Source organism: Myotis daubentonii, chromosome 17 (genome assembly GCF_963259705.1).
Source record: "Myotis daubentonii chromosome 17, mMyoDau2.1, whole genome shotgun sequence".
NCBI classification, from domain to species: Eukaryota; Metazoa; Chordata; class Mammalia; order Chiroptera; family Vespertilionidae; genus Myotis; species Myotis daubentonii.
In genome coordinates, this window is record NC_081856.1 from 6010026 (window position 1) to 6025203 (window position 15178).

Consider the following 15178-nt stretch of genomic DNA (forward strand, 5'->3'; position numbering starts at 1 on the left):
GGTCAGTGCATCTACACTCCTGGGGGTCAGTGCATCTACACTCCTGGGGGTCAGTGCATCTACACACCTGGGGGTCAGTGCACCTACACACCTGGGGGTCAGTGCATCTACACACCTGGGGTCAGTGCATCTACACACCTGGGGGTCAGTGCACCTGCACACCTGGGGGTCAGTGCATCTACACTCCTGGGGGTCAGTGCATCTACACACCTGGGGTCAGTGCATCTACACACCTGGGGGTCAGTGCATCTACACACCTGGGGGTCAGTGCACCTGCACACCTGGGGGTGAGTGCATCTACACTCCTGGGGGTCAGTGCACCTATACACCTGGGGGTCAGTGCATCTACACACCTGGGGTCAGTGCATCTACACACCTGGGGGTCAGTGCACATGCACACCTGGGGGTCAGTGCACCTATACACCTGGGGGTCAGTGCATCTACACACCTGGGGGTCAGTGCACCTGCACACCTGGGGGTCAGTGCACCTACACACCTGGGGTCAGTGCACCTACACACCTGGGGGTCAGTGCATCTACACACCTGGGGGTCAGTGCACCTATACACCTGGGGGTCAGTGCACCTACACACCTGGGGGTCAGTGCACCTACACACCTGGGGGTCAGTGCACCTACACACCTGGGGTCAGTGCACCTATACACCTGGGGGTCAGTGCACCTACACACCTGGGGTCAGTGCACCTACACACCTGGGGGTCAGTACAGCTGCACACCTGGGGGTCAGTGCACCTACACACCTGGGGGTTAGTGCACCTATACACCTGGGGGTCAGTGCACCTACACTCCTGGGGGTCAGTGCACCTATACACCTGGGGGTCAGTGCATCTACACTCCTGGGGGTTAGTGCACCCTCACACCTGGGGGTCAGTGCACCTACACACCTGGGGGTCAGTGCACCTATACACCTGGGGGTCAGTGCATCTACACTCCTGGGGGTTAGTGCACCCTCACACCTGGGGGAGGGCAAATCTGTCTCAGTTGTCGGTTAGCCACCACAGTTTAAGTCGGCGATGATCAGAGAAGTATGATTCCCGGGAGATGTGCTGTGAGGTCAGAGCCTCCTGTGTGTGGCCCCTCCCAGGGCAGCTGCCTCTGCCCCTCTCCTACCCCCCTGACTGTGTTGCTCCTTGTCTGTCCAGCTGCACTGGAGGCTCCTGGGGGCTGGAAGCACGTTGGCCTTGGTGATCACAATGTGTCTGACCAGGAAGCATGTATCAGACGATGCTCATTCTCTTCACTGTTAGATTTTTGTCCGCAATGAGAACTTTTGGGGAAAAAGTGTTTCTTTTAGTAGCTTCTCAGCCAATTCTAGTTGAAGGGGAGTTAGCCAGGAGTTCAGACACATTTTTTCTGAGTTACACCCGTTATTCAGAAGCCTGTTCTAATAGCTTTGATCCTCTTTCTCCCTACACTGTTCTGATGGGCTGGCACCTCACACATTTCATTGTACTCTGTCAGCTCCCCTGAGGAGAGAGAGCTCAAAGAAGAGAGAATCGTACAGAGATGAGAGGGCGCTGAAGGCCAACAGCTGTCATGAAACCCAGGTCTGGCAACTGTTTTCTCAGACCTGCACTTCCTTAGCAGACACCAGTGAACGCTGCCGTGCGATGGAGGAGGGATGCAGGAAGCAAGCACACGCCTGCATACAGGTCACCTGTGCGTGCTTTCACCACGCATAGAACTATCCCACATGGATCCCTAGGCTGCCGCGACATGTGCTTGCTTGGGTGTGTCTGAGTTTAAAGTGACTGGTTCATTGTTTCAGCAAATCCTAAGAGAAGGGGCAGGGATGTCCATTCGTAGAGCTGCCTTGGGGCAGACGAGCTGGGCGCTGTGGCCGCCGTGACCTGACCATGACCATGTGTGGATTGTTTACAAACCACCTGGGATGAAGGAAGCCCCTCCTACTCAGGAAGGGGTGTGCGTATGCACTGGGAGCGTGGGAAGTGTTCCTGTTGATTCAAGGACTGAGGAGCACGGCCACCTTGTCTTCTAGAATCGTCTGTGTACATTGCAGGCGTACACAATGCGGTTTTTTTTCTTTTTCTCCAGCTTTTTGTTATTCCTCAACCTTATATATTCAAGTTTATGGGGAATAGTTCACCTGGAGAAGATTTGGTCCCGTTGAGCCGCCTTTGCGGAAATGGCTTTAATTCCCGGTTTCTCTGTGCGCTCCTGTGGCCATAGGCCGCCGAGTGCTGGCTGGCGGGGTTGCCAGTGATGGCGAGATACAGTGACAGCTCCTCCAGCCAATGAGAATGGAAACAGCCAGTCTTTTTCAAGAAAATACGTTTTTTCTCCCTGGGGGATCAGGCCTAAGCTGGCAGTCAGACATCCCTCTGGCAGCCCGGCAGCCCTCGGGGGATGCCCACTTGCCAGCGGTGACCAGACCTAAGCTGCAGTAGGACATCCTTAGCACTGCTGAGGAGGCAGGAGAGGCTCCCACCACCGCTCTTCTGGCAGCCGTCAGCTGGCTTGTGGCTGAGCAGACCTCTCCCTGTGGGAGCCCACTGACCACCACGGGGCAGCTCCTGCATTGAGCTAGCAGAGCGGTGCCTGCAGAGTGTGCGGGGCTAGCGGAGCAGGGCGTACAGAGCGATGTGTGCGGGGCTGGCAGAGAGGGGCGTACGAGCCGTGTGTGCGGGGCTAGCGGAGCGGGGCGTACAGAGCCGTGTGTGCGGGGCTAACGGAGCGGGGCGGACAGAGCCGTGTGTGCGGGGCTAACGGAGCGGGGCGGACAGAGCGGTGTGTGCGGGGCTAGCGGAGCGGGGCGGACAGAGCCGTGTGTGCGGGGCTAGCGGAGAGGGGCGTACAGAGCCGTGTGTGCGGGGCTAGCGGAGCGGGGCGTACAGAGCCGTGTGTGCGGGGCTAGCGGAGAGGGGCGTACAGAGCCGTGTGTGCGGGGCTAACGGAGCGGGGCGGACAGAGCGGTGTGTGCGGGGCTAGCGGAGCGGGGCGGACAGAGCCGTGTGTGCGGGGCTAGCGGAGAGGGGCGTACAGAGCCGTGTGTGCGGGGCTAGCGGAGCGGGGCGTACAGAGCCGTGTGTGCGGGGCTAGCGGAACGGGGCGTACAGAGCGGTGTGTGCGGGACTAGCTGAGTGGTGCGTGCAGAGTCTTGGCAGCGATTCATGAAGAAAGCATTTCGAAGAGGCCCGGCCCAGGCCCGCGCTAAGCTGTCCCAGCACCGCCCTGTGCTGCGCCGTCCTTGTTCGTGGTCTTGTCTTCCGCTGGGGCTGGTTCTCAGCACAGACCCCATCGCCTGGAGCTGTGCGTAGCGGAGTTTGGAGAAGCGCAGGGAATGCTGGCCCTGAACATAGGCGGCCACCTACTCGGATAGACAGCTGTTTTCGAGGTGAATGAGAGACATCCTGCGGCCTTGACTGCACTGACCTCTAACCTCTGGAAGAAAAGCAGGGGAGGGGAGCTGGGGAGACGGTGGGGAAGGTGCAGCTTCACGTTGGGGACCGCCATGGAATGAGTGCTGTGCCCGGGGAGGCAGAGACTCCAGCACACGTGTGCTTGCTGTGGGGCTGGGTCCTGCTGCACACGACGGCACCGAGGAATCTACCCGCTAACATGCTGGCGCCATCAGACACCCCGCCGCACACGGGCCCAGCCTTCGTGTGCAGGGGAGGAGACACAGGCCTGGACGGCCAGGGGACGGAGGGCCCGCACGCAGGCACTCGCCTCCCTGCCCCTGCCCCTGCCCCTGCCCCTGCCCCTGCCCTTGCCCCTGCCCAGCCGTCCTCGGGAGGGGGACTAGTTAGCAGGTGCTGGCGCCTTGCCACCTGAGACATTGTTTCAAACAGGTTGGTCTCTGCGGCGGACGCAGCCCTCGGCCCGATGCCACCAGGTCTGGAGGACTGACCGACGCGCCAGCCGGCGCCCCCTCCGGCTCCCGCCATGGGGCCCTCCGGGAGCCTGCTGGGCGGACACCTGCAGATTGCCCTGTGGGGAAGCTTGGCAGCTGCCGCCACGCTCTTCCTCATCACCTTCCTCATCTTCCTGTGCTCCAGCTGTGACAGGTGAGAGCCTCAGAAGAGACTCAACACGCGTCATTGAAGAGTCTGGACATCGCTTCCTCCCCTGATGGCTCTGTCAGGAGAAGCAGAGCTGGACTCTCCGAACCCAGGAGCCCCTCCTGCCTGCCCAGTGGGACCCAGGCCTGCGGGGCTGGGACCCTGGGACCAGGACCAAGTGGGCCTTTGTGCCCAGGCCTGGGCAGCCGCCTCTGTCGTCGTCGAGTCTCCCACTAGGGGGCGCTGTTGCCTTGTGCATCCGTGGGAACGCGCTCTGGAACTGATGGCTTCCTAGCCTGTGCGAGTAAAAACAACTTCTATTTTTACTCTGCGGACTTTTCCACAGCCTGGAAGGAAGTGCACATGACTCATCCTGAGAGCATGCGCCCTTCCTGACGTGCCAGAATTTGTCTTGTCTAATTATTTTCCGAGGCCCCTGCAGTGTGACTGCAGAGCCTCCAGCTGGGAACAGGAGACGTGTCTGGGTGCTCTTTTTTTAAGGCATCGCTCGCCCAGCGTTCCCCCTGGTGGGGACCCTGCTGTGACTCACCGGCCCCTCCCTCCCGCCCGCGCCTGTCCGGCTTTGCTTCCCTGGCAGTTAACCTTGGTCTGACAGGATGGGAAGGGGGTGTGTGTTTGATTTTAGATGGCGAGTGTGATATCACAGGAACATCTATTTTTCATTCCAGAGAAAAGAAGCCGAGACAGTACAGCGGAGACCATGAGAACCTGATGAACGTGGTGAGCCCCAGTGCATGTGTGTGTGTGCGCGCACATGTGCATCCATGTGTCTACATGTGTGTGCACTTGCATCCTCGTGTGTTCATGTGTGTTTGCGTGTGTGCATGTGTGCCTCCATGCATGTGTGTCTACATGTGCATGTTTTCAAACACCAGCCACTCATCTAAGCATGTTCCCACAAACTGACAATTTCCTTCCGGAAAGAACAGCCTGAGCTCCCAGCTGCCTGGGCGGGTCCTTCCTGCAGGTGGGGGCTCACCACGGCCCGAGGCCTGTGCACACAGCAGGCTGCTGGGGGGCTCTGACAACGGGTGCAATTGTGCAGGGCCTGGGAGGGAGATCCTGAGGGAGCCAGGGACTACGGCAGGGATGTGTCTTTGTTGCGTCCGCCCCGCTCTAGCTCCCGTGGTCACTCGCTAGGGCTGTCATAACGAAGGGCCACAGACCGAGTCGCTTAAGTAGCAAGTCCGTTGCCTCGGAGCTCTGGAGCCAGAATCCCAGGAGGTGTCAGCGGGTTGGCTCTGAGGAGATGTCACTGGTGCCTTGCTGGCGTCCTTGGCATTTGCGGTGCCTCCCTCATCACGTGGTGCCCTCCCCCCCCCCGCCCGCCCTGTGGGCCTGTCTCTGTCCAAGTTCCCCCTTTGCAAGGACTCCAGTGAGACCTCCTCTTAACTGGTTTCATCTGCAATGACCCTGCTCCCAAATAGGGTCACTCCCAAGAAGCGGGGCTGGGCCTCCACAGGGACTTGGGGAGGATACAGTTCACCCCCTAACAGCTGGCCACCAAGCTCACTAGGGCCTGGGAGCCCCAGCACTGAAGGTGTGTCCTGGCCTCGGTGTCTGCAGGTGTGGCCGGGCCTCGCCGTCTGCGGGTGTGGCCTCGCCGTCTGCGGGTGTGGCCGGGCCTCACTATGTTCTGCAGCCCTCGGTGTCTTCCGGGTCCTGACCTAGCCCCGAAGGCACTTCAGGACCACCTGGGAGGAGACGCCTGAGCGGCCTGGTCCTTGTGGTGAGAGAGAAGGGTTCTGCGCTCAGGTGCATGCCTTGACCCGCTGAGTCATTCCAGCAGTGGGGGCCGGCCCACCCTCGTGTTCGCAGAGGCCCTGCCTGAGCCCCACGCGGTGCCCACACAGAGCCTGCTCCGGGTCCCGGCGTGGTCTCCCGGTCTGGCGTGGCCTCCCGTCCCGGCGTGGTCTCCCCGTCCCGGCGTGGTCTCCCGGTCCCGGCGTGGTCTCCCGTCCCGGCGTGGCCTCCCGTCCCGGCGTGGTCTCCCCGTCCCGGCGTGGTCTCCCGGTCCCGGCGTGGTCTCCCGTCCCGGCGTGGCCTCCCGTCCCGGTGTGGTCTCCCGTCCCGGCGTGGTCACCCGGTCCCGGCGTGGTCTCCCGGTCCCGGCGTGGTCACCCGGTCCCGGCGTGGTCTCCCGGTCCCGACGTGGTCTCCCGGTCCCGGCGTGGTCACCCGGTCCCGGCGTGGTCACCCGGTCCCGGCGTGGTCTCCCGGTCCCGGCGTGGTCACCCGGTCCCGGCGTGGGCTCCCGGTCCCGGCGTGGTCCCCCGGTCCTGGCGTGGTCCCCCGGTCCCGGCGTGGGCTCCCGGTCCCGGCGTGGTCACCCGGTCCCGGCGTGGTCCCCCAGTCCCGGCGTGGTTACCCGGTCCCGGCGTGGGCTCACTGCAGGCAGCCCGTGTGGAGACAGCCTGTCTGGGGGGAGGCGTAAAGCCTGCAGGCAGCAGGCAGGCTCCATGCTCACCGAGGCGTCTCCAGGCTCGGCCGCCCTGCCCCGCAAACGCCCAGGCAGACACGGAGCTCTGGGACCCTCTCCTCCAGGGAGCCCCGGGGGTCCCTGCCCTTCTGCTCCGGCGCACCCGCTGCCATCCTGGGGTTCGCGGCACCACCCCTTGGCCTTTGGCCCACCCGTCTCCGCCTCTGGTTGTCCGGCTCCCGTGGCCTTTCTCCTGGCGGCTAAGGGTAGAGGTGGTGGCAGAGCCCAGGTGTGGTCATTCTGCCGGATGGATTGTTACGGGGAGGCCTCCTCCCTCACACCTGACACCCGCCCAGGCAGCGTCCCTCCTGCGATGGTGGCACCTGTTCGCGGTCCTGGCCGCCTCCCACAGTGGCCCATCCCCTTGGCACCTCCCCTGAGTGGAACAGCTGAGTCCCACGAGCTTGGGGACCTTGACGCAGCGTGAGCCACTTGCACTCCACTGTTGTGTGGCTCCCAGCCCGGAGTCACATGTTCGAGGCCCGCGGGCCAGGCTCCCGGCGCTCTTCGCACCAGCGTTCTCCAGGGGGGACCGGAGCAGGTCCAGGGCGGCCCCCTGGCCCCCATAGGCCGCGTGTTCTGTCACGGGTGGGGGCAGACCTGGGAGCCATGGCTCAGGCGCCACGTGAGGCCAGCTGGGAGCTTGTAGAAATGCATCAACTGCCAACTTGATGACACCCATAGCCATTGCTCGGCCTGGCCATCGTCTACGCACCTACGCAGTCGAGCCCGCAGAACGCCTTCGCTCCCCACGCCATCCCCCTCCCAGGGCTGAGGGTCGGGCTCGGAGAGGCTGCAGACCTGCCTGTTCGCCGCTGGCTGTTTCTGAGCTGGAAGCAGGCCCGGCTGGGTATGCGCAGTCTCGGGGGTCGAGGACGTTAGCGGTCATTGCCAGGCAGACTGGGGTCTCTTCCCTCGGGCGACAGCAGCGGGTGGCCTTTCCCGTGCTTTGCCCGGCGTGGCTCACCTTTCAGAATAGTGTTCATAGCACCTGGGCCAGGGCCGAGGCTGTGCTGGACTCCACCGTGACGAGCAGCAGGGGCTTCTGGTCCCCGCCTCCCCTGCCGCGAGGGGCTGACCCCTCACCGCCCACGGGGCCATCTGCAGACCGCAGGTGGGAGGTGCCCGTGCCCTGGTGATGCTGGGGCGGCCCCGTCCAGCGGAATTTCCCGCCAGGACGTGGGAAAGGAGCCCTCGCCACACGAGGCACAGAGCACGGGACGTGTGCCGAGTACATGGGCAACTGACGTCTATTTAATTTCCCTTCATCTAAACCGAAGCAGTGGGTGTGGGCTTTTGCGGATGTTCCTGTTTTTAGAAAGAGGCTCGGACTCCCCTGGGCAGGCGGGCTGACCGCGTGCGTCTCTCTTGCAGCCTTCGGACAAGGAGGTGTTCAGCCGCTCGGTGACCAGCCTGGCCACGGACGCGCCCCTCAGCAGCGACCAGAACGGCGCCCTCACCAACGGGGACAGTAAGTCCACACGCGCCTCACGGGACTCACCCCCAGACCCAGGGCTCCGAAGGCGTAGCCAAAGGCTAGGAAGTAGGAACGTGCTCACTGTTTGCACCAGTTTCAGCAAAAGTCGTCTCAGGGATGGAAAGCTCGGGTGCTGATGGCTAGGGCGGCCCTGCTGACTCACTCGTCCTGAAGCCGCTGGCAGGTGGCCGTTACCGACAGGCCCTCCTGCCCCCGTGAGAGCAGCACTAACGTGAGCAGCGTCACTGCCCGCAGCACGCAGGGAGGGCGGCCCGGGCCGCTGCCGCAGTTTCCACCAACTTAGATCCGCAGCACAGGTGAAGGGGGACTTCAGCCCCAACATCAGCGTGGACCCGAGCGCCTCCTCCCTGCCTCGCCCTCGCCCAGGTCTCTGTTCCCACTGTCCGCCCGCCTGTCTCAATGGGCACCTGGTAACGCACCTGCCCACCTACCCCAGGCTGCTCTGTCCCGCTCAGCTCAGCTGGTACTTCCACTGTCTCTAGCCCAGTGATGGCGAACCTTTTGAGCTCGGCGTGTCAGCATTTTGAAAAACCCTAACTTAACTCTGGTGCCGTGTCACATATAGAAATTTTTTGATATTTGCAACCATAGTAAAACAAAGACATATTTTTTATATTTATTATATATTTAAATGCCATTTAACAAAGAAAAATCAACCAAAAAAATGAGTTCACATGTCACCTCTGACACGCGTGTCATAGGTGCGCCATCACTAGCCTAGACCCACCCTGCCCGACCTCTCTCCCTCACAGCTCCTCCCTCCCCGCTGCCCATCACCTCTCTCTCTCACAGCCCCTCCCCATCACCTCTCTCACAGCCCCTCCCCATCACCTCTCTCTTAGCCCCTCCCCATCACCTCTCTCTTAGCCCCTCCCCCATCACCTCTCTCACAGCCCCTCCCCCATCACCATTCTCTCTCACAGCCCCTCCCCCATCACCTCTCTCACAGCCCCTCCCCATCACCTCTCTCTTAGCCCCTCCCCATCACCTCTCTCACAGCCCCTCCCCATCACCTCTCTCACAGCCCCTCCCCATCACCTCTCTCTTAGCCCCTCCCCATCACCTCTCTCACAGCCCCTCCCCATCACCTCTCTCACAGCCCCTCCCCCATCACCATTCTCTCTCACAGCCCCTCCCCCATCACCTCTCTCACAGCCCCTCCCCCATCACCTCTCACTCAGGGGCTGCAGGAACTGGGACTAGGACCCTTTGAGACCATGGTTCTCCCTGCACAGGTTGGGCATTTACCTGAGGTCTCAGTCAGTGCACCGAGGGACTGTGTTTAAACTCAGCATCTGAGCCTCAGGCACATCCTTGGGACCACCTGTCCCACCCCTGCCTCTCGCGGCAGGAGGCCCTGCATGTGTGCGTGTGTGTGCGTGCGTGTGCATGCATGTCTGTGTGTGCGTGCGTGCATGCATGCGTGTGTGTGTGTGCGTGTGTGTGTGTGTGTGTGTGTGTGTGACTTGCACCCCGGGGGCAGAGCGCCCAGCTCAGAGGTTGGCAGCCAATGTGCTGGCTCGCTGGCACTCCGGACTCCCTGGGCACTCAGGACTGACCAGGTCCACACCCAGTGCCCACCCGTCCCTGTGGCACAGACGCCTGCCCCAGACGGCAGAAGCCCCCTGTGATGGCAGAGCCTTCAGAACGGGTAGGGAGTTCGAGGGTGGGGTCCGTGCTCACTTTCCCGGATGCTTTCTAACCCCCCAAGAGAGACGGGTGTTTTTTTCAGGGTGAGCTGAGCGCTGAATTCATTCCTCCTCTCACTTAGTGTTTCAGGCGACAGCACAGCGAGGTGCCTGCCGCAGCCGACATGCCCTGGGCCCAGCGGGAGCATCCCAGCGCAGGCAGTAAAGATAAATAGGCTGAAACTGCACATCGTAAACACAATGCCCCTGTGTGAAGACTGCATAGCGCACAAAGCACATGTCAGGGACATGTCAGATAGAGTCGCACATGATAAACACATGTGAGTGGGGGTATCATGCATAGTTCAGCGTGCGTTTCCACGTGCACGCCCTCACACCTTCATGCCCGTGTACCAAGAATGTGCCTGGAGACGCGGCATCTGGGACCTTCCGGCCGCGCCTGTGGCCCTCCCCTCCGAGGGCTCCCATTCGGTTTTCCAGGTGGAGGTGGAAATGGGGCGAGGGAAGGAGACCTGGTATGCAGGCCTCTCTGGCACTGCTGCAGGGCACATTTTTGCCCCATGATTCCCATCACGTCTGCCAAATCAAAGTGACCTTTGGAAGGTCCAATAAGGGGCGCCAGGAGGGCAGGGGAGCGTGGGCACCAGACATGCCCGCCGTGGGGCGCCCCACCTCTCACAGTTTGGCCCTGACCATCACTGTCACACTCTGGGCACAGGGACCTCTGCCCACCGGGTCCCAGCAGGGGTGACAGCAGGTAGTGAAAGTCCCCGAGAGCCAAGAGTGTAGCCAAGACCCTAAATGTTGTCGGGAAGACATGATTGGACTGAGAGTGTCGCTAACAAGCGGGCCGCCTGTGCCTTGAGCCGAGTCGCACACAAGTAAGCACAGCAGCACTTCCCTGGGATAATAACTCTGGTGTCTTTCTCCCCTTTCCGTCTGCTCCAGTCGCCTCGGAAGGCAGTGCCGGGACCTGCGCGCAGCATTACGAGGAGGTGCTGGCCACGGCCTCCGACCTGCCGGACGCCCAGGATGGCTCAGGGAAGCCCAAGGGCCACCAGAGCCGGGAGCTGCCCCAGATCCCCCCGGACAGCGCCGTGGACGCGCTGGCCAGCGCCGGGAGCGTGGACGGGGACCAGGGGGCAGGGGCGGAAGGGCCCTACGAGGTGCTCAAGGACAGCTCGTCCCAGGAGAACATGGTGGAGGACTGTCTGTATGAGACGGTGAAGGAGATCAAGGAGGCGGCCGCCCCCCCGGGCAAAGGCCCCGGCGGCCGGTCCAGGGCGGCCCCCGCTCCCAAGGAGCCGCCGGCGCCCCAGACCCCCGGCAGAGCCGACTTCGCGGAGTACGCCTCGGTGGACAGGAACAAAAAGTGTCGGCAGAGCATGCACGTAGACAGTGTGCTGGGCCCTGCCCGGGACGCAGAGGAGGAGGCCCCGCCGCCGGTGCCCGTGAAACTTCTGGACGAGAATGAGAACCTGCAGGCGCAGGACAGGAGCGCCTCCGAGGGGACCCGCGAGACCAGCAAGGTGAGCGCCTGTGGCTGCAGGAGTCGGGGCCTGGGCTCCTCCTGGCTGTGTTCGGGGAGATACACACGCGCGCGCACACACACACACACGCATGCACACACATGCACACGCATGCACACACGTGCACATGCACACACCTGCGTGAGCGGTGGGGCCGGTGGAGGAGGGCGGTGGGGGAGGTCGGGGAACTGAGGTCTGGGTTTGAAAGGACGCGTGTTTGTTGAAACTGTTGAAATCGGGGAGAATGTGGGGAGACAGGAGAGGTGTGGGAGAAGCGAGGCAGGAGCCTGCCGCCAGCGCGAGCTGCCTCTCCGTTAGCTCTGATAAGGTTCCCGGTGGCTCGGGAATCTTTCTGACGACTCGACTCATGCACACTGTCCGAACACAAGATCCGGGCATGCCATACAGAAGCCATGTTTTTTATGATCGACTCTTCATTGATGATCAATCCGTCACTGACAGGAATTGAAACAGTAGTCTGTTTGGCTTATTTGTACCGACCGGTTCAAATCCAAAAGTGGAAGAAATGTCTGCACTGCTCCTGGCTCTCCAGAAGCGTCACAGAGGAGGCTTCTTGCGTGTGTATTCCTCTGGGGCTTTACACAATGTCGTTGCAGCACATCCTTGACTTCCTAAAAGTCGTCTGAGAGCATTCTTACAGAAAGATGCCACACGCAGGCGGCAGCCGGCATCGACGTAACCCCCCCCTCGTTTCTGTTTTCCTCACAGAGGTTCAGTGCCCTGTCATACAAGTCCCGCGAGGAAGACCCGACTCTCACAGACGAAGAGGTGAGTTTTGCGGCTTTCTAAAAGGAATTTGTTGGTTTTTGGAGAGAAGAAGGGAGAGGGAGGGAGAAGGAAAAAAACATCCAGGTGAGTGCATCGATCGGCTGCCTCCTGCATGCCCCCTACTGGGGATCGAGCCCACAGCCCGGGCATGTGCCGTGACCAGGATCGAACCTCTTGGTGATGGGGTGACGCCCAACCACTGAGCCGCACGGGCCAGGGGAGGGTCATAGCTTTGTAATCACCAGGAAGCCCCTGTGGTGGGTGAGACCAGAGTCCCTCCTGGTGCACCGCGTCGCTGACCCTCCGTGTGAGTGGCTGGGCCTCTCTGACGGGCGGCGGGAGCTGGGTCCGGGTGCTGGCTCGGCAGTGGCTCAGGTGGAGGGACTGGCAGGTGGGTGGGCAGGTCCGCTGAGTAAAGGAGACCGAGTGGGAAAGGAGGGTCAGGAAAGCCCTGGGCAGGGGGGCGGAGGGAAGAGGAATAAGAGAGGGACTTAGGAACGAGAGTTTAGTCGGCTTCTGACATCCGCACAAGGGGAAGGCCATCGTGGGTTGGAAAAAACAGGAAATTGGAATGGCTGGGGGTGTGGAGGGGGGTGACCAGCAGGGAGCCTGAGGCGGCCATCTCAGCCAGGGGGCTGCAGGCAGAGAGCAGGGAACTTCAGGGCGTGAGTTCCGGGCCGGCCGCGCCAGCCGTACAGCCAACAAGGCCGCTTGCAGGTTCTCCCAGCTCCGGGCCGAGGAGGCGCTGGTTTAAGGTCCGGGGAGCGTGAGAGGTGAAGGCCAGCCGTGTGTTGTCCTGCCTGTCTCGCCTGGCTCAGAGCTGGGCACCCTCAGCGGCCGGGCTGCAGGTGGCTGCCCTCGGCTCGCCTGGCTCAGAGCTGGGCGCCCTCAGCGGTGGCTGCAGGTGGCTGCCCTCGGGCCCGGCAGGGAGCCCCGTCCGCATGCAGAGGCGGTGGCAGGCGCAGGCAGCGCCTCCTTGGGGGCCTGCGTGAGGATGGAGCAGCAGCCGCTGCGGCCGGGGACAGAAGCAGAGGCTTGCCGAGGGTGATGCCGCCCACCCTCCAGGGTCCTCCCCGAGAGGCACCTGCCATCTGGCCACCTGGTTGCGTAAGCCACACCTGGGGGTCATCCTTGACACCTTTTCCTCACCGTTCTCAGATGCAGCCAATAGCCAAGTCCCTCAAGTCCACCTCCAAACGGTTTCTTCCGGGTCCTGTCTCCATCCCATAGCCCCTCCTGCCTGGGCGGGCGGGCCCTGGCCTTCCTCCAGCATCTTCCACACTGTGCCAGAGCCACCCCTTTGGGACAAGAGAATAGAATGTATAGGGTGTCCCAAAATTCACGCAAGAAGTAATTTTGATAGAAAACACATGTTTATAATTAAAAATTGTAAACTTTTTATTGATTCATAAAGTATACAGTATAGGGTTATGTATGGAATAGCACATCGCGTAAATGACCTCCACGGCTTTGCTGGCACATATGCAAAGCCGTGGTCTTCATTGGTCTTCATTGTCCCTGCTCCTGGGCCATAATTGGTACTTGGTAATGCTTATCAAATGGAAGGTATTGAAATCAAAGGGCAACAGATATTAAAATCTGATTCAATAAATCAAGTAAAATTAGGCTTTTATTTTTTGTTGTTGTTGATGCTCATGCAAAATTCAAATGTTGCGTGAATTTTGGGACACCCTATATAAGAGACCTGGAAGTGAATCCTATTAAAATAAACCAAGACCGTGTGAAACTTTAAATTACTTATGAGAACATAATCTACAGACTGAGTAATAAAAATGAAAGATTTTAAAGAGAAAAAAATCAAAGCTAAGGCCTTGAAGAGAAACCTGTATACAAAATAGAACTATAGTCACAGAAGACAGATACTCAAGAGGAATATTAGGAGACGTGAGAAACTTCTATCAGGAAGTGCACTGTGACGCTGTGCATGTGATGCTCGTGTCTGGGGATGATATCAGTGGAGGAGCCTGTAGTTTGTTAGAAGAGGGTTTCTCCCCAGGGAAGGAACTGGGGGTGAGGGGCCGGCTGTCGCCTTTGCAGCGCAGGCGCCGCTGTGTCTGTCCCCCTGTGTGACCCCGAAGATGAAGGTGAGCGTGGCTGGCCCCCGCATCACTGGCACCCACGACTTACCCCTTTATAACCTGTCCACATTCCGGCTGGGACTACTTTCTGGATAAAAGGTTCCATGTGTCTGCAGTCACTGTGAAAAGCAGACGATTTATTCATTCTTCCCAAATTCAAAGGAATTGTGTCTTCATTTTGAGTCATTTTTCCATTAGAACCTCTAAGGTGAGAACATTCGGCGAACCGTCGTCAGAATAGTCAGACCACCCACGGTTGCTCCTGTGCCTAAACCTTCGGGTCGTCCAGGCCTGTGGGACCGTCCTCGTGCAGATGACCAGCGGCCGTCCCGGAGGCCCGCGGCCAGCGGAGCTCCCCCCCTCCCCCCCCCCGCCGCGGGGGGCCCGTGGAGACGGCAGAGCCCTCCGCACGCGCAGGCCGCGCGTCTGTCAGGAATCAGGACGCATGTTCATTATTCCTGGGTGTTTGGATAAATCAGTCACGTGGCCAAGGAAGGAAACGTTTACTTATTTCCAACCACAACTTCTAACAGTAAAATAACAGCCCAGACCGTCTCCTAATCTGTACACCTGCTCTCCCATCACCAAGGCAAACTAAGTCGCTCTCACTGAGGGAGCCTCTGTGGGTACGTGAGGGACGCTGAGTAGCTTGGAAGACAGCCCGATCCTCGCACAGGAAAGTCTTCCCATCTCTGATTACCTCCAGCTCCGCTTCTCAGTTAGCTGGTGGGAAATGAGAATGCATTTACCACCGAAGTTTCTGTGAGTGTTCGCTGAACCAGCAGCATGTGGTGAAACCAAAAGGAGTGGGCCAGACTCTTACAGACGCGTGTGTGCGCCGACCAGCAGAGCTCAGGACCCGACTCCGGCCACGCTGTGCGGGACAGGCGATCCAGGCCCACTTCCTGGCTCTCACACTCTGGGCGACAGGCCGGCCAGCCCCAGGTTTCTGCCTCAGTGGTTCTGGGGGCGGAAGTTGCCTTTCTTGTAAATTTCTGGATCCTGCTGGTTCAGTGCCCACAGTGTGAGAATCACTCGTCTCATACATGCTTCCTGCCGAGTTTGTAAAGGAGTG

The 15178-nt window shown here is 60.5% G+C and overlaps 1 protein-coding gene across 3 annotated transcripts in view; it reads left to right on the forward strand.

Annotated features, from left to right (window-relative positions):
- Positions 1-15178, forward strand: part of PAG1 (phosphoprotein membrane anchor with glycosphingolipid microdomains 1) — a 107301-nt gene that overhangs the window by 83998 nt on the left and 8125 nt on the right. For 2 of the 3 annotated variants that reach the window (XM_059672663.1, XM_059672665.1), the window contains 5 exons: positions 3830-4045; positions 4729-4780; positions 7914-8010; positions 10635-11215; positions 11945-12004. In XM_059672663.1, the coding sequence (XP_059528646.1) occupies positions 3924-4045; positions 4729-4780; positions 7914-8010; positions 10635-11215; positions 11945-12004 (912 nt within the window). In that variant the 5' untranslated portion in view covers positions 3830-3923. The remainder of the gene's footprint in view (positions 1-3829; positions 4046-4728; positions 4781-7913; positions 8011-10634; positions 11216-11944; positions 12005-15178) is intronic. The other variant, XM_059672666.1, reaches the window with a different exon arrangement.